This window comes from Streptopelia decaocto, assembly GCF_964273445.1.
Source record: "Streptopelia decaocto genome assembly, chromosome: 5".
Lineage (NCBI taxonomy): Eukaryota > Metazoa > Chordata > Aves > Columbiformes > Columbidae > Streptopelia > Streptopelia decaocto.
In genome coordinates, this window is record NC_138659.1 from 2,933,721 (window position 1) to 2,959,249 (window position 25,529).

The 25,529-nt window shown below is 47.4% G+C and overlaps 1 protein-coding gene across 1 annotated transcript; it reads left to right on the forward strand.

Moving 5' to 3' along the window:
- Positions 1 to 3,051: 3,051 nt before the first annotated feature.
- Positions 3,052 to 23,402, forward strand: DMBX1 (diencephalon/mesencephalon homeobox 1; the record flags this gene model as incomplete). Its single annotated transcript, XM_082052317.1, is given in 6 exon segments — positions 3,052 to 3,156; positions 3,159 to 3,230; positions 16,769 to 16,934; positions 20,809 to 20,987; positions 22,175 to 22,529; positions 23,002 to 23,402. Coding segments are annotated over 6 exon segments (1,278 nt in total).
- Positions 23,403 to 25,529: the final 2,127 nt, after the last annotated feature.

Consider the following 25,529-nt stretch of genomic DNA (forward strand, 5'->3'; position numbering starts at 1 on the left):
CATGTATAGAGCCAGTCGGATAACCAAAATATTATCGGTAATGTTACAGAAACTGAAAATGTCCTTTCTGCTTGGTGAACTAACAAATTCCCCCCCACCCCGTCTTGTAGTGCAGCATCAAGTCAGGGTGGCAGATTTATGTACTTTCATATTTGATTTTGTTCTGCGATGTAAAACTTACATACATACACAGGAGGAAAAAATAATTAAAAGAAATAAAAATTGCCCGATTTCTGCCCCCTCGTCCGCCGTCTTTTTATTTATTTATGTATTTATTTATTTTATATTCTTATTATTATTTTGTTGGTGGGGGTGCAAATAGCCATTTCTCTCCCATCCGAGACGAGATTTGGGGTCGGACCTGGTGCCGGCCGCAAGTTTGCGGAGCCCCGGGGAGGACGGGGCAGCTCTGGAGGGAGCCCGGCGGGGATGGGGGGTCGTGAGAAAGACCCCCCCTGCTTTGCAAACCGCCCTTTGCCGGGGCTGCGTTCCCTCCTGCTCAGCTCGTCTCCCTCCCTCAGCTCCCCGCGTTTTGGAGAAGAAACCCCTGTTGTCTCGACACAACTCGTACCGATTTGCTGGTGCTTTGCCCACATCGATACCTTGGGGGGAAGTTGAGGGGGGAATAAATGTGATAAATCAGTCCTGTAGACAGAGTGGGGTTACTTGTCCGAGTTGCGCTAAATGCACTATTTACTCGTTTCTGCAAAGACGCGCTGAATTAAGCGCCGTTTTTTATGTATTGAGGCTGGTTAAACAGCAGAGATCCCGTCAATGGAGAGCTCGGAAAGATTTTCTGAAGAAAGAGGGAAATTCTTATTAATTCTTCGGGGCAGGGGGGAGGGAATTAAAACTAAGGATTTTTCATAGAAGCAATCACAAAATCTCCTGTGCTTAATAGCTCAGCGAGCAGAAAGGCGAGACAATGGTGAAATTGCGGTCGGCGGGGTTGGGATTTTGTGCCGGGGCTGCAAGCGACAATTCAGAAACAACCGAGGAGACGCGCTGCCCCCACCCCGACACACGGGGAGACCCTTCCCCAGAATAAACGAAGGAGCGCTTCACAGTTTGCCGGTTACTTGAGCAGATTTTTGCACCCCAGGGTCGTGGTTTGTGCCGCAGCTCCTGAGAGCTACAGGTCTGCGGGGCTGCTCCCAAACAGGCTTTGGGTGCCAAGGGGGGGCTTCCAGGAGGCTCGCGGAATTTTGGGAAGCATCGTCTGCCTGCTTCCCGCCTCCCCCCGTTTCAACTCGTTGTGATTAGCGGAGTAGGGAAGGTGCCGGTTGCAAACTCCGCGGAGAGGGGGTTCCTTTAAGGAGTCCCCTAAAATAGCAAGGAGGGTGATTGCCCATGGGCTTTGCGGACTGGTGCCCAGGACAATCTGGACACTGCACCCCGAAAAACGTCTCCGAAAAGCGATAACGGCAACCAAAGCGTCGAGTTTTTCCCAATCGGTTTCCCGGCCAAAAGTGGGTGGTTATTAATTAGAGGGTGCGGGGAAAGGCAGTGCGAGGGGCTCCCCTCCTTCTCGCGGAGCAAGAAGGACTTTGGAGGAGCGAGGGCTGGAATAGATCAGAATAGATTTAAATAGACTCTCCCTCCCCTCTCTTTCCCGGGACAATCACTTGATACCCCATAACCTCTGGGGAAAAAAATAAATAAATGTTATATATATATATATATATATATGTACAACAAAAATAAATACAAGAAAGTGGAACTTGGAGACTTCTGGTGTCCTCAGCCAGACCGAGCCTCTTTTATTTTGGTCAGAATTTGTACAAAATATCAAGCTCAAATTAAAAGGTCCTCTCCCCCCATCTTATTCTTTCTTGTTCCCTTAATTCCTGTCTAAACGGTTTTGCTCTGGGAGAAGAAATCTTTTCTATAGGAGGGAGAGAGAAGGAAAAAAAAAACCTTCAAGAAGAGAAGGGTATTATTGTTTTAATCCTCTTACCCGCAGTCATTTTAAAACAGGGTGTTTTGGAGCCTGAAATGGCGTCTCGTCTCCCAATCCCATCCTAAATCCTCCTGGGCTGGGAGAGAATCTAAAGGCAAGGAGCTGGCATCTATTAGCAATCTCTCTAAAGGCTTTAAACTGCTCTTTCTGCTGCGAAGGCATGGCAAAGCTGAAAAGCAAACACAACCACCGCTCCAGTTAGTGAGCTCTGCCAGATAACCAGCTCGGCCGCTGGCCGGGAAGGTACCTGCGAAAATGCCGCAGAGAAAAAGAAAGAAAAGGAAAGGAAAGGATGGTTTTCCCCTTTTTACATCCCGAAAAAAAAAAAAAAAAAAAATAGAAGTATTTCATGGGACGGTATTAGAAAAAAAAATGAAAAGCGGGGGGATGCGTTGGATGGTCGTTCCCTCTGCGCCGAAGCCCCGTGGCCTCCCCTCCTTGCCCACTGTCCCTCCCGCTCCTTCCCTGTCCCCCTCGCACCGGCGGAGCCGCCCGTGTGCTCCCGGCTGCCGGAGCGGGGCTTTCCCGACGGGGCGGGCTGCGGACCCGCCGCCCCCAGCTCCTCTGGGCTCCTTCCATTATTGTTAATTTTATGTCTCCGTGTCGTGTCCGTCTCCCACTCCCCCCGTTGTAAAGAGTATCCGAGGTGTGCAGCGGGCTAAGCTAGCACAGCGAGGGGGCAGGAGGAGGGTGGGGGGCCGCGGCAGCTCTGTAATTAACTCTGGGAGATGATCCCCCACCAGCACCTCCACACAGGGGCCATCGACAGGGAGGGACACTCGAGGGTCTGCTCCAGCGCGGTGCTAAGCAGGGGACGGGGGAGGCCTCCCTCCCCCGTGCCTTACGGACCCCATCACGCCCCCGGCCCTGGGTCTAGCCCTCCTCCTTCCACCGGCATCCCACCCGCTCCCAAGGATTTAATTAGGCGTTTACACCTCGGCTTGGAGTAAATGACTGGTAAGAACGGGGCGGGGGGGTGGGGGGGAAATGTATCAGCAGCCTCGTTTTGATTGACAGGGTGGAGGACCATTGAAAATCTTGCTGGGTAGCTCCCGGGTCGCTATGAAGCTCCTTTTAAAAATCCTTCTTCAATGCAGCCTCCCGGTAGATGGCAGCTCCGCTGGGCGCGGAGGCAGCGCGCAGGCAGCGCGGGCGGATGGAGTAGGGCGGGCCGGGGCGCAGTGCCGCGCCCGCTCCCCGCGCGGGCCGCGCTCCCACTCGTGTCACCGCTCCCACGGCGGGCGGAGAGGCTGCGCCGCCGCTGCCCCAGGTAAGAAACCCCCCCACACCCTCTGGGCAAGTGCCGCTCCGCGTGGGTTGGGAGTGCGGGGGGAAATAGGACGAGTTTGGGGTTTGTTTGCGAAGAGGAGGAATCTCTCCGTGGGGGAGTCCAAGCCCGGCGGAGCAGCTGATGGCAACGATGCGCGCACCGCGGAGGAGAGGAAGCCCAGCCCGGGCTCCAGCGCAAGTCCTTTACTGTCCTTTTAAAATTATTATTATTTCTTTGGAGTATAGTACGCTTTCTCAGAAAAAAAAAAAAAAAGGCAAAAACCCAAGCACCACCCCGGGGCCCCGCTCACACGAAACGCGGCGTGGACTGGGGCTGTGGGCCCGCTCCGGTGCGCGTTTAGGCAGCTGGCGGCCAAGAACGGGGTGCAACCGGGCTGAGGGGGGGTGAGGGACGCGCATCCCTCCGTCTGCCGGGCCCCGAGGGGGAAGCACAACTTTCCCCTCCATTTACATAACGATGTTTTAATAAGCCGCGCAGCCCGGTGAGAGCTCGCCGAGGGCAGAAACCACCCCGAACAGGACCCGGAGAGGCGGGGGAGGTGGGCAGACGGCTCCGCCTGTGTGCGTGTGGGGGGGTCTGGGGTTGGTTTGTTTGGGGTTTGTGGGGGTTTTTTTGTTTCTATTTTTTTTTTCCTGATACCACTGGAAGTTGAGTGTGGCAGGGACGGCAAGACTCCAGCAGCGCTAGGAACCCTTTCTAGGGAAAATCACCCCCTACACCACCCCTTTGCAACGTTGGACAGCAAAACGGACAGGAACCTGTCTTTAAAGAGCTGGGGGGCCGCTCTGTGCCGCTCCCCGCACTCTCGCGGTTTAAGAGGTATATAAATCCCAGACCTGCGCTGTCAGGCTCACTTGATAAATTAAGAGCTTCGCAGTCGAAACCTAGTTACACCTCCATTACAGGGCTAACCAAAGGGGGATCAGCATGCATATTTTTACCGCGAGAGATCTCATACATCTCCGCCAGAGTCGCCCCTCGGGCCATGGGATAACAGATAGGGAAGGCGAGGGAGGCTTCGTCGCAGCCAGCACTTGAGCGAAGTCTGTGTCCCCACTTGGTGTCGGGCTGCCCGGGCCACCAGAGAGCCGTTCTCCTTGCGGAGGACAAGGTGAGGGTGGGGGAATCTCCCCGGCAAGAGGTCCCACCTTGGTGGGGGGGTGGCGAACAGAGGCTCCTCTAGCCTAAAGCAGGGCCCTCGAGGAAGTTTCTCCTCCGAGCGAGGTGTGGCTTGACTGCGAGACCCACCGTGGTTGCCCCTTTTTTCGGGTGAAGAAGGAGCAAGAAAACCCCCGCCCGGAGCCCTGTGGGTCCACGCTGCCGGCGGTTATTTTCTTTCATTTCCAGGAGGCTGGGGGGGGTGGGCAGGGCTCAGTGCATCTCGGGCCGAGTCCTTGGTGTCCCGAGCGTCACCTCGGCGAGGCGGCAGCAGGAAGGAGGGAGGGGGCAACATTCCCCGTTTCCCGGCGGGATGCGCGCACCTAGCGCTGCCCGATCCCTTTCGAAACTAAACGCGGGCAGAGCGAAGCGACACCGAAGCCTGGGACCTTGAGAGGGCTCGACCCAAAACCCCCGTCTCCGGGAGGGGGGAACCTCGGCGGGAATCCCCCCCCGTATCCACCGCTCCAGCCGGCCGGGCTCTGGCTGTGCCCGCCTTCCGGCTCCGCTGCCAGCGTCGGGATGAAAAAGAAAACCAACTTTCCCCTCTGCCCCATCTCGTCCCCTCCGGCGGCCCCCTCCAGTTCCACTTGGTTAGCTCAAGTTTTCCATGTAAATGACAGTAATAAATATCTAATCATGTCCCGCAGCTATCGGCGGTTCGCCGAGCAGCCGGCATTAATGAGACATCCAGGGGAAGTGGGGGAAAGGAGAGAAGAAAAAGAATTAAAAGGAAGAAAGAAAGTATTTTCCGCTCTTCTCAAAGCGATGTCTAAAGCGAGGCCCGGTAGCAGGGGGATGCTGGGGATTCGGGGGTGGCGCGGAGCCCCTCACTTCATCCGGAGCGATCGCACCTGTGGGTCGAGCTCGGGTTCAAAACCCATCCCCTCTAATTAACCCTCTCCCCCAAAATCATAGCAATCCACTATTGGAGAACCGGCGGGCCCAGTCACATCCCCTGCCCGGGGGCTGCCCGCCCGAAAGCCCCGCGGAGCTGCGTGTGCCCATCCCCGCCGTGATTCCCAATTAATGGGGCTGCAAAGAGCTTTTAATGGTGATGGGGGGTCGGCAGGGGGGAAGCTAAGGCTGAAATTAAACCATGAGAGTTGGATTTGTTCGCCTGACGCTAAACAAATGGAGTGATTACCTTCTTTCCAAACGCATCAGTCATACTACATTAAGTAGCAGAGAGCTAATTATCCCAATTAGGAGGCTGATTTATAATTAATGGCTTGGACCAAGTGATAATTGGATGTTAATGGATAACAGTTTTGTCTGAAGTAGCCTCTCGCTTCCCCAAAGGCAGGGTTGGAGAGTTCTTTTTTCTCTCTCCCTCTCCTCTTACTTCGGGACGGAACACGAAGCAAATGAGGAGAGAAACTTCTCGGCTGGCTCGCTGGGGACCGTCCTCCCACCGGGCCAGCAGGTCCCGGGGATGGATGCGGCCGCCGGCTGCTTCCCAGCCGGGCTGGGATTCAGCGAGGTGGGCTGCGGGGGAAACCTCCAGCACCTCCATTCCCAAGATTTTCAAGCAATCCCTGCTGTTTTTTCCCTCCCCTCGCCGACTGTCTAAGCCGCGGACAGCTGACCCGAAGCAGCCGGGCTGTCCCATGTCCCCTATGGGTGCTGTGTTCCTCACTCCCCCACAGTCGTGTCCTCGATGGGGGGCACAGGCTGAGCCCTAAGGGGTGCCCCAGTGTAGACGAGGCCGTCCCCCTGCCCTGCTTGTCCTAGGGAGAGCAGGATGGGGCTCACCCCGAGGAGCAGAGGTTCTCTACATTCCCTGGTCCGCGCTCCCGTGCAGGGGGAAGCAAGAAGTGAATGCGCAGTTTTCTCACTGCTCCGTGTTTCTCTTAACGGCGGCTCAGAAGTGACACTTTGTTTAGCTTTTCCCTTCCATGTTCGCTTTTCACCAACGAGTAAATCGGTACAAGTAAATCCCGGTTTCTCATTCGACCCAAACAGAGAGACTTGGACCTACCGCTCTTTGGCTTTCGGATCGTATTTCTAAGTTCGGTTTTTCTGTTCTAACAAACACAAGGGCAGAAAATTCCTCAAAGGGTAAGGGTGACTTCAACTCTGAATCACCCCATGACTGATGAGAGGTTGTATTGAATTACACCAACGTACTCAATGCAAAAATACATCCAAAATCGTACAGTCAGTACATGGAAAGCCGGTTTAGATTTGCTTTCCAGCTTCTCTGCTAATTTAAAGAGACCTTGATGTCTAAATGAGATATTCTCCTCGTGCTAACACATATCAGCAGCTCCTGCAGTGATCTTATTGCTGTCTCAGAAGACGGAGCTCAGTTTTATGCAGCTGGTGCAGATGTTGCTTTACGTTAGTGCCAGGGTCGCTACCTGCATCAAAGAAACGGAGCCAGAGGAGCTTCCCGCAGGTCAGAGAGAAGGGCAGGCTGGCCAGGCAACTTTTGCACAATATAGTCATAGAGGGAATGATCGCGGTGGGTTTTGTTCCCATTGTATTTATCCTTTAAAAGAACTTTCTGCTGAGAAAGAGGGGAATTGCATGAAAAGAAGCCGGAGTGAACAGTTTCTCTCCTCTGTCATTATCACAACCAGCCCCGTCAAAACAAAGGTGCTACAGAGTAGATCCAGGACCAGGCTCTTCTGATGTGGCTACCTACTGGTTTTGCTGGTCAAACTAAAGGTAAACCCTTCAGCTAGAAGCAGCCCATGTTTTCTAAGACACCCGTTATTCTTTCAGTGATTTTTCAGGGGCAACCCAAAGTTCAGCTCGTCAAGTTGGAAATGCTTCTGCTCAGGTATTAATGGATGTCAGTCAGGTCTCAACCCTTTCAAAAGGTTCAGTGCTGACTTCCACTCCTCATGTCTGAACAGAAATGTCTATAGCTGCCCCAATTTCATTTGGCAAAACCACTGAAGTAGGGAAAACGCTGAAGAAAATTATTTCAATAACGTGCAAATTTTCCAATCCTATGAATCTGCTCATAAACTACCTACTTTGGGGCAAGGTCCATCAAAATATGGTTGTTGCAAAGAGGGTGGAGAATTCTGAAATGCAGCTAAATATCCAGGAATTAATTAATGGTGCTCTAGGGTTAGCCAAACCCTGTCTCTTTCTGCCAGTTCATTCCAGTCCAAAACCTACTGAAAATGATTCTTTTTTTTTTGCCCAGGTTTTGGATCAGACCCTTTATAATTTCTAAGGAATGTCTGGTGCAGATATAGCTCCTGGGAAGGAGGGAGGGCTGGGAGTAGGGCTGGGACCAGGAGGGACCAGCAGGTCTCCAAATGATGGGAAGAGCGTGTTTATAGCCACAAGTCATGGGTGGGCCACAATACAAATGTGATTTCTTCCTGGTAGCTGCTAGCATAACTCATTCAGGACTTTTCTGGCCTCTGTGCGGCCAGAGTAAATGTTGACTCAAGAAATGCTGCTCTAGGGCTGTCCAGATGCTAAAACTTAAGGCATAGGTTTGGGGAAGGGTGATGCTTAGGAACTCCACTAGGATCCTCCAAAAAAAGAGAAAGAGTTGCGCTGGGGAAGGGGAGTTGATGGGTCTCAGGGTGTAGAAAGTGTTCCTGAAAAGGGAGTTGCAGAATCGTGATGTCTTCAGCCGTTTGACACCAACCATTTGGAGCCCTGGGGGGAGCAGGCAAGGCAGCAGCTCTTGGCATGTGTCAGCCCAAGCTGGGTAAAGGTGCTTCTGCTGAAGGACTGTACATCTGCCCGCAAAACCCAGCAGACATTTAGCTGCTCTGCCTGTTTTACAGCACACAGCTCTTTAAAGCTCAGGTCACCTGCTGGTGGCAAAAATATATTGCTTAACTTGGCAACTGCACTTCATTTGGTGTATGGATCCAAACGCTTACGGGAAAGGAAGCATTACGTGCACCCGCTGTATGGCCCAGCGTTCGGTGCCTCTGCTGCACCAGTTCGTGGCCTGTTTTAAGGTGGTACAAGTCTTATCCTCTCCCCTGTAAAAGCCATTGACCTCCAACAGCTTTTTTAATGGTACAAATAAAATTAGTGTTATCACTTGTAAAGAAGGAAAACTCAAAATTCTGTCTTATTCTGTTAAGGTATTAAAAGTGCCTCACAGTCGCATGGCTTGCTGAAGCTGCCTTTCAGGACTTTTTTTTTTGGTTTGCTTAAGGCAGGACTTGTCTGTCATTTTGCCTTATGGCTGGTCTTAGTCTGAGCAGAAGCAATTGCCACCGTGTGTTTTGTGACCGTAGTTTTGAATGCTACGAGCAGCATCTGCAGAGGCAGACACAGGGTCCAGCTGCACCTGCAGAAATGTCCTTGGTTCAGGCTCTCAGCTTCTGTCTCCTTTAAAATTTGCTTGTTCTTTAGATCTCTCCAAAATCATCTTCAAGAAGAATTGCACTTGGCATTGCAGCCTTGCAGCTTTTCAGCTAACCAGCCGAAAGAGCACCTAGGAAAGTCATTTTGTGCCAAGTGGGTCAAACTCCAACGATGCGGCACAAACCACTGCATTTCACACAGATGTGTTGCTCTCTCCTCCTTGTGTGTGTATCTAGATGCTCCCAGCTTAACAGCCAGACCTTAGGGTTCCATCTTAATGGTTACTTAATGAACGGTGGTGTTAGGTGGAGAGGTTGCCCTCTGTGCCTCATCCCAGTCACTGCCCTTGGAGCCCATCTCGACTGAAGCATCACACTAGAAGCATCTGGAGCAAGTGCAGGGATTCTGGCAGCCCAGCTCCCAGGCTGGCAGCACCTGGGACCAGCAGGAGAGGAACTGGGAACGTCTTCAGCTGCCTCAGCAAATCTTTACAAAGCTTATCGGTCAGTGCTTCTTGCAGCGACAGATCTCTATTCCTAGGGCTCAGGGCTAGACTGTAAGATCAGCGTCCTGGTTGTGATGCTCAGGACAGACAGAGGTTCTGATCACTAATGTCACAGGCTTAAAAACACAGTTTGACATAGAACCTTGTTTTGTTAATGAGACCATGTCACGGGTAAAATCCTACAGGATATTGCTCCATCTTCCAGGGACAGTGGAAGTTCCTGAACTGCCACAAGCAGCCCTAAGGACCTGTTTTCAGGCCCATCAGTTTGCTCATGCAAGCCGGTGAAACTGTGTTGGGGGCAGTGAGCAAGCAGTGAGCGCCCCCTCATGCTGCCAACTGCCCCGAAGGGCAGAGTTTGGGAAGACTGGACCTCTCCCATCATCCAATTTGGAATATTCCATTTGCTGGCATAAAACCAAACAAAATTATGCTTCTCAACCAAAGCCATTTTCACAGAGATGAAGAGCTGAGCCAGACAAACCAAGAGCAAAAACAACCAAGCCAGAAACATGCTTGTTTTGGAAAGGATGAGGGAGAAAATGTACTTTTTTCTTCGTATAAACACCCAAGTTAAACACTTTAAGCTGCGTGTGAATCCAGGAGTTTGCACACAGCTTTTAGGTGACTCCGAGTGCTGAAGGCAGAGATGCTGTCGGGTCTCAGGATGTGAGAAGCGCGGGTGGGTGGGAGCCCGGCTGCAGCGGGTGCTGCGGCGTCTCACCCACGCAGAGCCGGGCTGCCCAGCAGCCAGAGTCCTCGGAGTCGGTCTGGGCTGCAGGGTTCAGTTTCTATTGCACTATTAATCATAAGAAATCTGAAATGCAGGGGTTTGTTTGTGGGTTGTTTGTTTGGATTGTTTTTTTTTTTTTTTTGCTGTTGATGGAACTGGAAGCAGAATGAGATCCTGAAGCTAGAGCCAAAGTGACATTCCTATTTAGAGCTTTTCTTATTTACCCAGGAAAATGTTTCTGCTTCAATATCAATTACAAGGGCTTTTACCGAGGGTTGAGCACCACTTCGAAGGGTGTGTTTATACTGATTCGATCTGTAAGCACCGATCATCCTGTGTAAATTATGGCAAGCAAGAGATTTAGCACCACAGTGATGTTTAGCGATCCCAAACCTGGCTCTACACTGCAAATTGCTGGGCTCCAAGCTTATACCTGGCTCAAAACCAGAGACTTTGAGGTCGTCTTTATTATATTTTACTGTATTTTGGACCTTGTAAGCCTGCCGTTTGAAGCACGCCTCTACAAACAGAGGCACTGGAAAGTCTTTTGCCCAGAACTGTCTAATCAATCACTTGGTTCTTTTATCTGGGGCTTGGGTGGGGGGAAATGATGATTTCACAAAAGCTTTACATAAAAATCACAGCAACTGATGCGAGTTACCTCTGTCAGCCAGGGCCCGTTATCTCAGCCACTCGCAACCTGGTGTCTGAGTTTGTAGAACCCAACAATAAAACCTCCCGGTCTTGGTAGAATGCTCTGAGGTTTGTTTTATAAAACACATACACCCTCTCACATCCCATTACGCTTGTGCTATGGAGAGGTGAGCATCACAAATACAAGGTGCTGCACTCTCCAGCAACACGGCCCCGATGGAGGCAAGTATTTGACAAGGTCTACCCAAAAAACACCACCTTGTCACTAACTGAAAGTATCTCCAGATTTCAGCTGCTAGCAAACCTCCTGGTTTTAAGAAAAAACATCTTTTTCATTTATACTAATGTCAGTGGCAGCAGCTAAAAGTGATCGGTGAAAACTGGTGTAATCAGTCAGGTTTTGCTTTTGGTGGGTTGCGACTTGTTCAACTAGATCAGATGTAACTGAGATCTCACCCTGTCCTAAGAAATTAACTGCATTTGAATCCATGCATTTATACAGGTGTAAACAGAGTGCAGGAAGATTAGAAATGGGGAATCTCATTTTTTTTTGAGAGCTGTTCCCAATTCCTTTACTTCAGTTATAAGAAAAGCCCTTCGGAAGCCTGTTTTTATGGTGCATGTTGCTCTCAGACTTTGACATTTGAATGAGAAAATATGATATGTTGCAGTATTTCAAATTATTTATACTTCATCCACTACAAAGGGGAGATTGTTTCCTTAGACATTCAGCAATCTCATGTGAGGAACAAAACTGATTTATGACACGCTGGTTATTATCTTCCGTGATTTTGGACCTTTATATGTCTTTATAAGATTTAGGGATATAAAAAAAAAAATAAGGTTGAAGAAAACCTCTTGCAAGGATCATTTATTCAGAACCCCCCAGGTATGTAATTCATTTAGTACCAAATACATACAAACCTGACGTCTATGTATAGAGTGAGCCTGTTTTCCTAGACTGTCAGATAAGTAAAGACAGAGATTCATTATTTACCTTGCCGATTCAAAGTGGTTCTGAATAAGGACTCAAAGCATATAACCATAAAGCAGAACAGCTCCAGGAGTTGGGGACGGGGGGATATTTTGTTGTGATTTTATTTTTGATGATATTTATTACCAACAGTAAGAAGGGGGATGTTGTTAGCACAAACTATTTGCTGTTATTCCCCATTAGGAAGGAACAACGGATTCCTGTGCTTTGCATAAACACAACAACCGATTCATAACACCCAAGCAGGCACTTGGGCTGGAGGACCACAGCTTTTCTTTTGACCTGCCAGGGCTGCTCCTGTTTGTTTCCTGTTACCTTCAGGACCTCAAACACCACACAAGAACACCAGACTTTTCTCTTGTGATTTTTTTAACTGATGCTTATCCCATGCTTAAGCCGTGTCTTGCATCAGGATGCAGATCGGGATGCAGACCCGAGGCGGTGCCGAGCTCTTCCAAACTTCAAATGCATCCTTGGTGAATCTCTTTTCATCAGAAATTAACTATGGTATTGAAATTAACTTCTACCAATGAGTTGTCAAAATCTAGGTGTAACTTTCTAGTACAGCTCTAGAGCGGCTCATACACATCCCTACCATCACCAACCCTCCCTAATTTCTGGAAAGATTTAATGAAATGATAATGTAGCACCCCACAGTGCCCACCAGTCAAAAGCAGGCTCTGGTATCCTCTTCTTGACTCCTCTACGAAAAATTTAGTCTTTTAAACTCTGACCTCGTAGGTTTTATTGCCCTGTTCTTCATGATGGCACTTGAGCATCTTCTGTACATCAGTGAATTAAGTCTTGGTACCTTTTGGAATTTGGGGTGACTCAGTATTAGGAAGGACCAACTGAAGAGAAAACAAAACATGATCCAAAGCCCCTGCAAAGCTTCAAGTCCTACATCCAGCCCCAAACTCATCTCACCCAACAGTGTTTGCTTGAGAAGGACAAGTGTCTTGTGCTGTGTTTTCACTTCTACCTGGGAAAACTGGCCAGAATACACCATTAAAGAAAATTCCTCCATCCTGACGCAGTTTACATTTGGGCTGGGATGGAGGGGAGTGTATTTACTCCAGAATAATGCACTTGAGCAATAACACTGCCTTGGTTTAAAATTCCTCTCCTCCAGAGCAGCATGGCACAGGCTGCTGGATGTCTTCATTCAGGACAGCTCAGCACAGGAACAAGCTCTCCAGCACTGACACGAGCTCTGTGGCCAGCACAAGTTACACTTGAGTTTGCAGGCTGCGGGGATCAATATCTTCCTCCCTTGATGAGTTTTGTCAGTTCTGTATTTTTGTGGAATGCCCTGTGTACAGCGGGTGTGTGAAGCCAGGTACAGAGTGATGATGTTTTGATTGGGGGGGTAAAGGAATCCCAGAATCCCAGAATGTCAGGGGTTGGAAGGGCCCTGGAAAGCTCATCCAGTGCAATCCCCCCATGGAGCAGGAACACCCAGATGAGGTTACACAGGAAGGTGTCCAGGCGGGTTGGAATGTCTGCAGAGAAGGAGACTCCACAACCCCCTGGGCAGCCTGGGCCAGGCTCTGCCACCCTCACCATGAAGAAGTTTCTTCTCCAATTTAAGTGGAACCTTTTGTGTTCCAGTTTGAACCCATTACCCCTTGTCCTGCCATTGGTTGTCACTGTGAGAAGAGCCTGGCTCCATCCTCCTGACACTCACCCTTTATATATCTGTAAACATTAATGAGGTCACCCCTCAGTCCCCTCCAAGCTAAAGAGCCCCAGCTCCCTCAGCCTTTCCTCACATGGGAGATGCTCCACTCCCTTAATCATCTTTGTTGCCCTGGGTGAAACCCAGGCTGGCCTCACCCTATAGACAGATTTTCCTCTCACCTATTATTCTCCTGCACCTTTTCTCAGCTTCCATCTCGTTTTTCCTCCTCAACAATCTCTGATGTACAAAATCAGGGTGAAGCATCCCCTTTCTTTCAGGATGGACCCCATGTTATTCTCCCAGCTCTATCAATAACCACTCAAAGCTGTACCTTTCCACAAAGCAGGAGCTCAAACTTCGCTCTCATCCTCCTCCCGGTTGCAGCTATTCCTGAGGCCCTCCAGCCACCCAGACACATAAAAGATGCATTTGCAGATTTTGAAAATTAAAACCATCTATACAGCCAGTGGGGAGGGATCAGCTTATTTGGTTGCTTAATGAAATATAAAGATTATTTTAACCAGTGTAAGCACTATTCGACAGCTTGTGAAACACAGTGGTGGCTTGATGAATGACTTTCTCCATTAAAAAAAAAAAAAAGTGCTGCATGATGTCTTTTAAATATTTAATTTATTGGGGTTGGAGTATGCTTGGAGCTGACAGTTAAATAGGAGCTGTTTGCAGTCTCAGTTAACTTTGTTTATTACGTTGAACAGTCTCGCTCAGTAAATGCAAGATATCTCCTTTTTCCCCATTTTTTATACTGAATCTGGGATGATACATTTGCTGCACAAGCGGGTGGGAAGTTCTGCCTGTCTGCACCACGGCACGTCAGGAAGCAATCACTGAAGCTGGGATGGATATCGACTCCTATCATGAGTCCATCATTATTAAGTTCCCTGCTTTTAATTTTTCTTAGTTTTTAATTGATGCACTTTTTTTCTCTGTCGCCCCGAAGAGTTTATTCAGATACACACGTATGCAAAAAGGCATCTTGTAACAATCAACTAAACTGAAATCTTCCTGGAGCAAGTGTTTCAGTGGAAACGCTGTGCCCCATACACAACACTATTGGCAGTGTCCTTGGAAGACTGTAGAGCATGGGAAAATTGCCCTCCTTTGCCTCTTCATTTTTCCCTTAATGTGCCAGCTTAGTACACAGCATGCAAGGGGGATTAGAGAAGAAACAGGTATTTCTGTGAGTTGGGGGTCAAAGACACTTGGCCTCCCACATATCTCCTGGCAAGGCTGGGCCACGGCGTTGATTATCCAGTGTCTATTAAGGACAGAGGTCTGAGAGCAGCCTGGGGCAGTTAATAACTTCTACGTCTTCAGATGGTTCACATGAAACATGCAAGAACTTGATAAGCTTTGAGACATCAACCCCGCTGACCAAAGCTGGTGGAACCTGCAGGTCTTCACCAGGTGATGGGAGATGTCCCCTGTGTTCAAGTTGATGGCACATGTCATTGGGGGACAGTCTTGTCCCTAAGTATGTGCTACCAGCAGGAAAGCTGTGCAGTCTAGCAAAGCAACACCCTGGTAATTTTGCTGTGTACCCGTCGTGGTGAAAATAGAAATGCCGAAAATCCGTTGGCACGTGAAGTCCCTCATCTTGATCAGACAATGAACAAACGATATTTGTAGAATCACAGAACCATTTTGCTTGGAAGAGATCCTGAAGATCATCGAGTCCAAACATTAAATTTTGGCATTGCTTAGGTTCCCTAAGCTAGATTAGAGCAGAGCTACGGCATTCTTGTGTTTAGGTCAGCATCTGAACCAAAAATATCCATTGTCACACTGGTTCAGCCTTGAACAGCATTGGCTTTCCTGTTAGAGTGAATAAAACCTTGATAGAGCATAGAGGAAGGTTAGAACTTTGTTTTGAGGGTGTCTTTGCTTTTCTAAAAACTAGGGTAAATTTTTTAATGAAACATTTTGAAAAGGAATTCAAAATTAACTGCCTGGATACCATAAAACAAAGCAGATCTGATTTTTCCTTGCTTTCCACAACCAGCCACAAAATATGTCTCAGGCACCCTGAAGTGCATTCTTCGATCAATCGGCTATTAAATAAAAATTGTATGCCTGTACTTTGAAGTAGGAGGTAGGGTGTTTTTTTTTCTTCTATGAGATGTGGTAGGAAAGGACATGACTGGTAACATTCTCTGTGGGCCATAAGGATGTGGCTGGTATTGTGTAAAGTGAGGTGGGATGCAGGTTCCTTCCAACTTGAGATATTCTACAATTCTATGGAGTTGCTGGAGAGCCACCGAGCTTCTTTTGGGGGGGTCTAAAACTAAAGAATAGGGGAGTGAATCCAGAGTGCGCTGACAGGGAGACATAAAGCAGGTGAAGGTGTCATCAGGTTGTGTATCAGATATTTGTGGTGTAACCACACCTGGATGTCGCCCTCCACCCGTGCTCTTGGCACTGAAATGGTGTGGTGGCAGACCAGAAGGGATCCTTTACACGCCAAAATGAAGGTCTTTCCCCAGCACAGAAAAAAACAACAGATGATTTTTCATCCAAATTTTTGCTGTTCAATGCATCCGTTTTCTCCTAAAATCGTGCAAGTTGAACCACCTCCCTCCAGTGATCAAAACTTTCTAAGAAATTCCTGTCTGCTTTCCTTAAGTTAGTCCAGCGAGACCTCTTTCTCCAAGTGGTGTTACATCTCTGACTTTCCAGATAATGATGTGCTTATGTAAATTGTGTCTTAAAATTTTTCCTTTGTGGCAAACATTTCACAAGTTCCTATTCGATATCTAACAAACTACAGAAACAGCATCCTGGAGGCCCTCAGTCATTTATAACAGGGATGAATGAAGCATCGCTCAGCTTTTGAGACCAATATTAGCTCAGCTTTACAGATGGTCTTGTAAGGAAAACCAGCTTGAAGTTCCATGCAGAGCCCACAGTAGAAAAAAAGCCATTAGTTTTTTGAAATAATTTCCTTGCTATTGAGCTATGAAATGTCAGTATTTATTGCAAACCTTAATTGCCTCTTTAGCCGTAACATTTTTGGTCCTATTACATTACAAATGTATTTTCTTTAACACCACATGTTTGTTTGCTTTTGGTGATTTGTTTGTTTATTTTCGGTATCATTTGTGGGTTTTTTAAGAACAAGCTTAAGAAAAATGAATGGAAATAAATTATGCCTGAGTGAGTTCAGATAATAAAGATTATTTGATATTATATTAAGGAGATTACAGAACAGCCCACTGTAGGCAATGACAAGGACAAAATCCCAGCTAGTTCTGGGACAGAGCTAGGTTGGTTCATTAGAAGTAGCAATAATGTGATATATTTTATTATGGTATGTAAAATACAATCCTTTCCTGACTTTTGCTCATCATATCATGAATGGCTTATAGTGTGTTGCTCATCTCTAAGCTTGGAAGCCAGACTGGTGTCACTGGTGCTTTAGGTCTAGATGAGATATGAGACATTGTTAAGCACCCCTCTCCTCTGCCCGCTGCCTTTTCAGGTTTATGTCGCCATGCAGCACTATGGAGTGAACGGCTACTCCCTCCACGCCATGAATTCCCTCAGCGCCATGTACAACCTCCACCAGCAGGCAGCCCAGCAAGCCCAACATGCCCCCGACTACAGGCCATCGGTGCACGCCCTCACCCTGGCAGAGAGACTGGCTGGTAAGAACAACTCATGGCTTTTGCCACTTCCTGGGAACAAACAAAAAACTAAACCCAAAATCCAACAAAACCAAACAAAAAAACCCCAACCTTTGTTGCTCTTTACTCGGGAGCTGGAGCATGATGTAGCCAACTGGAATGGTGTAGTCCCCTACGCTGGCCATGTGGCCAAGCCCTGACACGTGCCCTCCAGTGTTTGCTGCCAGTGCATCGCTGCATCTTGCTGCAGACTGGGGAGCCATCAAGGGACTATATGGGGTTGAAAACAGAGAATTAAAAAGACACCGAAATATGTTTTAACAAGTGAAAGAAAAAGAAAGGCAGAAAATTTTACTTTCTTGTTAATATACAACAGTACAATTAATATAACCACACAGTGAGTTGTATTGCCCCATCAAGGAGCCCATGGCTTGTATCCTGCCAGCTCCTGTGACCCCAGGCCATAGCTTGTTCTTCCATGTTGCCCGTTCTTGCAACTATTTTCCATTTTATGTCCTACCAAACACTTTTCCTCTCTGGAAAATGATCTTCATTTGGATCTTCTTTTGGTCTCACCTTGACCTATTTCTTCCTGGGAATCCTTGACCTCGGTATGGATGATGATTTCTTGCAGTTCCTGCTGGCTCCCTCTCTGTTGCTTTTACCTTCCATAAAAGAGTCTTTTTAGGTTCAAAGAAAGTCACAAGTGCCTTTACCCAGGGAATGTGGGATCAAGGAGGCCTGGACTCCAATCCTGGCTCTATTGCTTGGCTGCAGAGTGATGACAGGTGGGCACTTTCCTTGTCCTGGTCATCCATCCCCTCTGCCCTTCACCATGTAGATGGTCATAGGGGAGCAGACGGTCCTGAACTTTGCAAGGTGCCTTGCAGACCTTGGGTCTCAAGGTGCTGTTTTCTGAGATGCAAGGACCTCTTGAAAGATTTTTGTAATCTCCTGTATCTTTTAGAGTAGAGCGTGGAGGACTTAGTGTCTTTGACCCTAACTAAGGTAAAAACAGAGAGAGATTTTTTTAAAAAATAATAAAGTTATTCTTATATTCTTGACTGGGAGATTCAATGGGATTTCTGACCTCTTATCTTTAAAATTAATAACTCACCTCGAAGACTTTTCAAATTAAATTCCACGGTCCCCTTGTCTGCTTATCGTTGGCAGAGTAGTCATTATATACCTACGAGCTGGTTCCTTTGCAGTTGCTTCACATTCTGTTACTTCTGAATATCTTTTGGTGCAGGTTATAGATCTCCTTTGCCTTCCAGGGACAGTCAGAATAAAGCAGCACAAAAGCAAATGACCTTAAGTCAGAAAACAGAGGTTTCTGATTGTAACTGCAATACCTTACCTGCAATTTATATTCTCCTTCTTGCACAAAGCCTGAAAACATAGTTAAGACATTAAAATAATTGCTGGTTGGCTCTCATTGGAGTGGCCCAACTTAATGCATGAGCTGTCACCTCTGGGGAGCTGGTAGGTCTGACCTCTAGAAATTGGGGAATATTCCAGCCTGCAGGTAGGGTGTTTAACCAGTGTCCTTTCTTCTGATTTCTTGTACTTGAACCACAAATTTAGCTTTGTAAAACATTTCAGGGTATCTTCAGTTTCTTGTCCTGGAAGATCCCTTCTCTTCACCTGGCCGCACTGTGAGCTGTGTCTGAATGCATCAAGGACTGTCTCTTTGCCCCCAAAGTGGCAGCTGTTACCAGCGTTTTAACCCCCTGAGGACCCGATATCTTGAACACAAGAGCCTCTTGTATGCAACCAATACTATATATTGTATTTGGCCCAAGACCTTTAGCCTGATCACTTCTTTTCCCGGTTGTGAAAACCACGTGGCTTTGGCAATCACCCAGGAAGGCGCTGCAGATGCTGACATAGAATGAAACAGCTGGATGTTTGGAAGAGGAACGCTCGAGCGGTGCAAAGCTGATTTGCTCTGCTCGTTAGCCAGCCTACTTGGAACCTGACTGTGTGGTTCTGGGGCTGGCCTGACAGCAGGTTTGGGTTTAGAGTTTACATTCATGCCATGATGCTCATGAAAAAAGCACAAATAAACAGCAGCAAAAGCCTTCATCTGTCTCCGTGTGCTGCTGGTGCTGACTTTTCTCCCTGTTAGGTGGTTTTCTGGTGTGTTCTTTCCTTCCTTCTACTGGAAATCACATTCTTAACTGAATTTAAAATGTTACCAGACATGGCTCTTTCTGCATTTCCTCTTTGAGAGCAAACCTCTCACCAGACTGTTTCATTCCAATGCTGCAGCACAGCATGTCCCAACTTGCATAATAAAGGTTTGTTGTTGTGGGTTTGGTTTGTTGTTGTTCTGTTGTTGTTGCTGTTGTTTTCATTTGAGAGTAACTTATTTTCATTTATTTAAGTTTTTCTTCCCCCAATAGCCATTGTGCAATAATAGCACCTCTGGTAAAAAAAATAAGCCTTTTACTGTTGGCCTCAGATTTTCCCCAGTCTGAATTTCTTCTCTGCCCTCAATTTTGCAAGCACAGCTTGTGAAGTCAAACCTTCCGAGTAGCTCCTCTGCTGAAAAGAGCTCAGCACATGAGCTCTGGGCTTGCAGTCAGTAGGGCTGGGCTTAGTTCCTGGCTGGTGTTTCCACCCCAGATGCTGGAGAGTGTCCACGCTCAGTAAAGCATGTGCTTTCAAGCTACACACACATCAGCACATGAGCTTAAGTGCTTTCCTGAACTGCAGCCCAGAACAGCTCTCCATGTCTTGAAGACTACGGTGAGCTACATGCAAGCCACTCAAAAAGAATCCCAGAATGTCAGGGGTTGAAGGGACCTGGAAAGCTCACCCAGTGCAATCCCCCCATGGAGCAGGAACACCCAGATGAGGTTACACAGGAAGGTGTCCAGGCGGGTTGGAATGTCTGCACAGAAGGAGACTCCACAACCTCCCTGGGCAGCCTGGGCCAGGCTCTGCCACCCTCACCATGAAGAAGTTTCTTCTCAAATTTAAGTGGAACCTCTTGTGTTCCAGTTTGAACCCATTACCCCTTGTCCTATCATCGGTTGTCACCGAGAAGAGCCTGGCTCCATCCTCCTGACACTCACCCTTTAGATATCTGTAAACATTAATGAGGTCACCCCTCAGTCTCCTCTTGTCCAGCTCCAGAGCCCCAGCTCCCTCAGCCTTTCCTCACACGGGAGATGCTCCACTCCCTTCAGCATCTTGGTGGCCACGCTGGACTCTCTCCAGCAGTTCTGTCCTTCTGGAACTGAGGGGCCACAACTGGACACAATATTCCAGATGTGGTCTCACCAGCTCAGCCTGGTTTCTGGGAAGATGCGTCTGATTAGGTGTCTTCTAATGTAGTGGCAGCCAGCAAAACGAGCTAGAGGCTGCTGCATTTGAGCTGCGTGGACTCTTCCCACTGATCAGCGCATCATGGCAGCGTTGAAGCCAACCAAAGCTTTCTTCAAGGAGAATATGACACACAGCGTCGAACCCTTCTCTTGATTACAATGCTTAATCTGCCCACATTGTTTTTAATTGTGTTTCTTAATGAAAGAGGTTTATTGCCACAGTGGGGTCTGGGCATCTGCATGTCCTCTCCTACTGATGTTGCAGCAGATTTGTTTATTTCAAACAAATTTAGCATTGGAGTCTCAATAGTTTCCACAGCTCGGAGAAAGAGGCTCCCGCTCCAGAACAGGATTTCTAATCTAATTTCTATCTCCTCAAGCACCTCAGTGAACCACCAAAATGTGTGTTTGTGTTTTATTAGATCTAGAATAATGAAAAAAGAAAAAGAGTTTTGTAGGTTTATCTGGTGTTAGTGAGTGCTCCATTCGACTGTCAGCATACAAATTCCAATAATTAAATTGGCCACTTTTCTTGTCTTCCAACGGCTGTACATTTCAAGACATCATTTTGGAGGCACGTTATGGATCCCAGCACCGCAAACAAAGGCGAAGTCGCACGGCCTTCACCGCCCAACAGCTGGAAGCGCTGGAGAAGACCTTCCAGAAGACTCACTACCCAGATGTGGTGATGCGGGAGCGGCTGGCTATGTGCACAAACCTTCCTGAAGCCAGAGTCCAGGTACTGAGATTTTGTGGGTTTGTGAGTGAGGTTGTTTAGAATAGAATGGCATTCCCAGAGAGCTGACAGTTCCCTTGACCTTTCACAGTCTTCCTGTATAATCAGAGATTTGGGGGCAGTAAGTTGTCAAAGGGAGGGGTGAAGGGGAATAAAATCATCTGAAGTCACACATCTGCTAAAGAAACTTTTAATCCACACACACATTTTTTGAATTTAGGACTGACTGAAGTGCACCCTGTTTTTCATTTGTTCCTTCACGTTTCTTTGGGGGAAATTTTAGAAACGTCAACAGAAGTCCATTATATATTTATTTGTGAGGCTTTTCTGGCTTTCTCAGAAGAGCAGAAACTCAAGTAATCCCAGCTGCTCTTTTCCACCAGTGTCAATATTTGTAACATCTCACGCCAAGGTTGGTTTTTGTTTTTGTTTTTGTTTCAACTAGCACAACATGCTTCATAACCTGCTGGTGGGGAAATTCTTGCATTACTGAGCTATAAAAGACTAAATATGAAGTTCTTTAGTGTGAAGTGGATAAGTAGTCAAAAAAATAGCTCTTTTATATAAATGTCAAGACATTTTGATTTTAAAAATTTTTGTTTCGTTATCTATCTAACTGAAAAACACTAACAAGATTTGCAAATATATTCCTTCCAAGCCATGTCAACTGATTTAGGTTAAAAAATATGGATTCTCTCCTCCTTCCTTGAATTTGGCTCTAAGATAACAGCTAATGCCTGTAATGACTTGTTTTGAGTGTTTTGAGTGTTGCCGACATAGGTTTTTAGTTTAGAAACTAACAGAGCACTGTCCTGTAGGCCAATGTAATGTCATCAGACTCAGCCATAAAACATTCTGGTTGGGAGCAACTGCTCAACCAATTTAGAAAAAAAAGAAAACAAATAAAAGAAAACAAACAAGCAAACAAACCCCCACCACCAGTGCAGTGGCTTAAAGAATCAACACAAAGGCTGAACATTTTTAACAATATATTTGTTGTACTGTTTGTAGAAGCACTGGAAACAGATCGAGCTCTAAGATCCACTAAAGTGGAATGACGTTTGGTCACAGTGGGCTTGAAGTGCCTCATTACTTCAGGTTCCCCTGGAGTTCCCTGGATGAATGATGCTGAGTTTGGCACTAAGCAGGATTCTCACCACTTTTCCCCCTTGCTCTTTGTGGCATTGCAGGTTTGGTTCAAGAACCGGAGAGCCAAATTCCGGAAGAAGCAGCGTAGCCTGCAGAAGGAGCAGCTGCAGAAGCAGAAGGACTGTGAAGGGAGCCACAGTGAGGGAAAGACGGAGCCACCCATGCTGGAGACCCAGGTCACCACCCCAGACACCGAGAAGGTCCAGAGCCTCCCAAGTGAGGTAGGCATGGACCTCAACCTAACCCTGTCGGAGCAGTCAGCCAGCGAGTCAGCCCCTGAGGACCAGACTGACAGAGAGGAGGAGTTTAAAAGCACCTTGGATGAATCTAAAGTGGACAAGAGCCCTGGTGTGGACAGCAAGGCTTTGAACTGCAAGAGGGCAAGCCCAAAAGCAGGTGAGGAGCAGCATCTTGATGGGGGTTTGTGTCAGGACCTGGAGTTTCCAAGGGTGTTGTTGGTGGTTGGCTATAGTAATGTATTCCCTATGGTGTGGGCGCTTGTAGGTAGGCTGCCCAGACTTGTCATCTTGTCCCCAGCATTAAACAGGACCCTCAGAGGGCATGATGTCTGTTGTAGCAAGAGCAGAGAAAGAGAAAAGACCTTTTGCTCAGATTAGAGTTTGGGCTCATCAGTGCCCAGCAGCAGCAGGAAAGCCCTAGCAAAGAAGTCAGCCCCATTTCTATGCTGTAAGATGTATAAGTATGGGACAGACACATTTAGCTCTCCTGGGCTAACACAGGCCCTCTCATTTCCTCTCCTGATGCAAAATAGAAGTCCATGCTGCAGGTTGAACCCTACTGTGGTGCAGATCAGCACCTGCCTCCAGCCTGTAGAAATAATCCACATCCCCTCTGTCTCCCGCTACAGAGTCCCCAATCAGCGCGACGGTGACACCTTCATCCAGCAGTGGCCTGGCTCAGACTCACTCCTACTCCTCCTCCCCTCTGAGCCTCTTCCGCCTGCAGGAGCAATTCCGCCAGCACATGGCGGCCACCAACAACTTGGTCCATTACTCCTCCTTTGAAATGGGGACACCGTCCGCCATGCCCTACTTGGGCATGAATGTCAACATGGCGCCACTGAGCTCCCTGCACTGTCAGTCCTACTACCAGTCACTCTCCCATGCTCAGCAGGTCTGGTCCTCACCCATCCTGCAGGCCTCCAGCTCCCTTCCAAGCCTGAACAGTAAAACGACAAGTATTGAGAACCTAAGGCTCCGGGCAAAGCAGCATGCGGCATCCCTTGGGCTTGACACCCTACCCAACTGACTGCCCGATGAGCTACCATTGCCCACCAGAAGATGCACCAGAGGCTGGCACTAGCCATGTCACTCCTTGAACCTGCAACCACCGTCTCATCTCTTCCTGGAGTAAGGTGCTCCCTTTCAGGGAAAACTTTGCATTTATTAACGTCTTCTTAGCACCACGGTTGCATCAGACATTGGTACTGGACTGGTCTTCGTTAACTATATAAGGAGGAAGGGGGAGAGGATGGATGTTTAGACAGACGAACTGACCTCTGGACTGCTGTGAGTTAAGCCTGTAACGTTCAGGAGAAGCCCCCATTTCCTTCTCCCCACAACAATGTGCCAGCTGTGTTATATACACCTTTCTTGTTGTTGTAGTTGCATTCTTTGGGAAAAGAAAGAGTCCTGCTTTGTCTTGTATATAGTTTACAATGTTGACAGCACCCATCACCTGTGTGTTACTGTCAGTGTTACCGAACTGTGACCTCTTTTTGCTTTTATTTCCCCTTCCTTCTCAGTTTTAGTAGCTAGTATCAAAGATACAAATCAGCCAACCTCCCAACCTCAGCTCGTAGCTAGCGGCTCTTCTTGGGTCAGAGTCCTAAAGGTGTTTATGACCAAGAGAAACAATTGTGAACTTCACCGCTCCACTTCTCCTTCCTCTGCTAAAGCCAATTTTATAATAGCTGGGAAATGATGTGAAGGTGAATTTCCTGTTTAAGCACTTCAGATAAGGCAAGCATTTTTTGTTTATTTTTTAATAGCACTTGTACAAAGAGAGAGGACAAAACAATGGCCAAATGCTGCTGTCTGGGGAGAAAAAGGAAAGCCAAATTCATAGGATTATTTTTGATCTAGATTGTTTCCTCTTTGATCTTCAGTGAAGTGTAAATTCCTCTGTTTACAAATTACAGGGTTTTCTTTTTGGAGAGCATTTTGGTTCAACTTTGACTATAGAGAATAATAAAAACTTTGTATGAATTCCTGGTGTGTTCATACACCATGAATTACATGGTTCTTTAACAAAAACTTGATTAATGCAAGCTGTGTTTAGAAAAATGCTCTGATCACCAAATTCTACTCTCAAGCTCTGCAGCTTCAGAAACTGGTTAGCAAGTGAAAATGTAACAAGTGAAAAATGCCGCAATGCTGGGGGCAAAGCAGGTGATAAGCAGGGGCTTTATATTCTCTCCATAGTCTCTGGAGCTGAGAGGGAGTAGATAAACTTGCCAAAAATACAGGTTTTGCAAGTAACCAAAATTCACCAGCTTCAAAATAATATCAGTGAACATTTTCAGCCTCGTTTCATTGGAACGGCAAACCCATCGTTCAACCTGGGGTGGTTTTTCTTGTTGAGAAGCAACATTTCTGCCGACTCAAATGACGTTTTCTTTTGCCAAACCAAATAAATCCTTTGAGCCCGCTGCTGCCATCTGAGAATTAAGGAGCGATAATATCTAGATCTAGGCTCTAATATTACTTAAGACCAAAAACAGTCCCGACTGACTCTGGCACGTGCTAGGTTTGAATCCCAAGTGTGTCAACCAGGTCTGCCATAAACACACTGGGCAGAGCTGTGTGGATTTGCTGAAGATCAGCTGGTCCATATTTGACCAGATCCGCAGCCCATGGCCCTTCTGGCTCCTTGCTTCACAACAGGGGAGAAGCCAGGGGTCAAATTCCCTCTTAAAACAGGTGTGAAAGTGTTTTCAACTCCACTGATGCCTCTTGAAAAGCCATCTAACACCTGCAAATAGAGACCTAAGAATAGCCAATTTTGGTGGGAAATGATGTATTATCGCTCATAAAGTTTTATAAAGAGCAGAGCTCTGAAGAGAGCGAGTTCATCAACTGCACCAGCTTCCAAGGAAAATGGAGCATCTTCCTCAAATATTCCCATTCTGCCAAACACTTCAGTCTGGGGCTTTTCTCTTCTGCTTTAGTTTTCCTGACTTCGTCAAATCAGCCCTTGTGACTGGCAGAGTTCTCCACTTTTTCAAAACCAAATGTATTCATAGGAAGTAGATTTTTGGCCGCAGCTTTCAAAGGACTCTGATTAAATTAAAACCACGACAGTGCATTTACTGTCTCCAAAAAGACCCTTTGAAAGTCACAGCTTTCATTTTTTTGTAGCCTGTCACCCAAACCA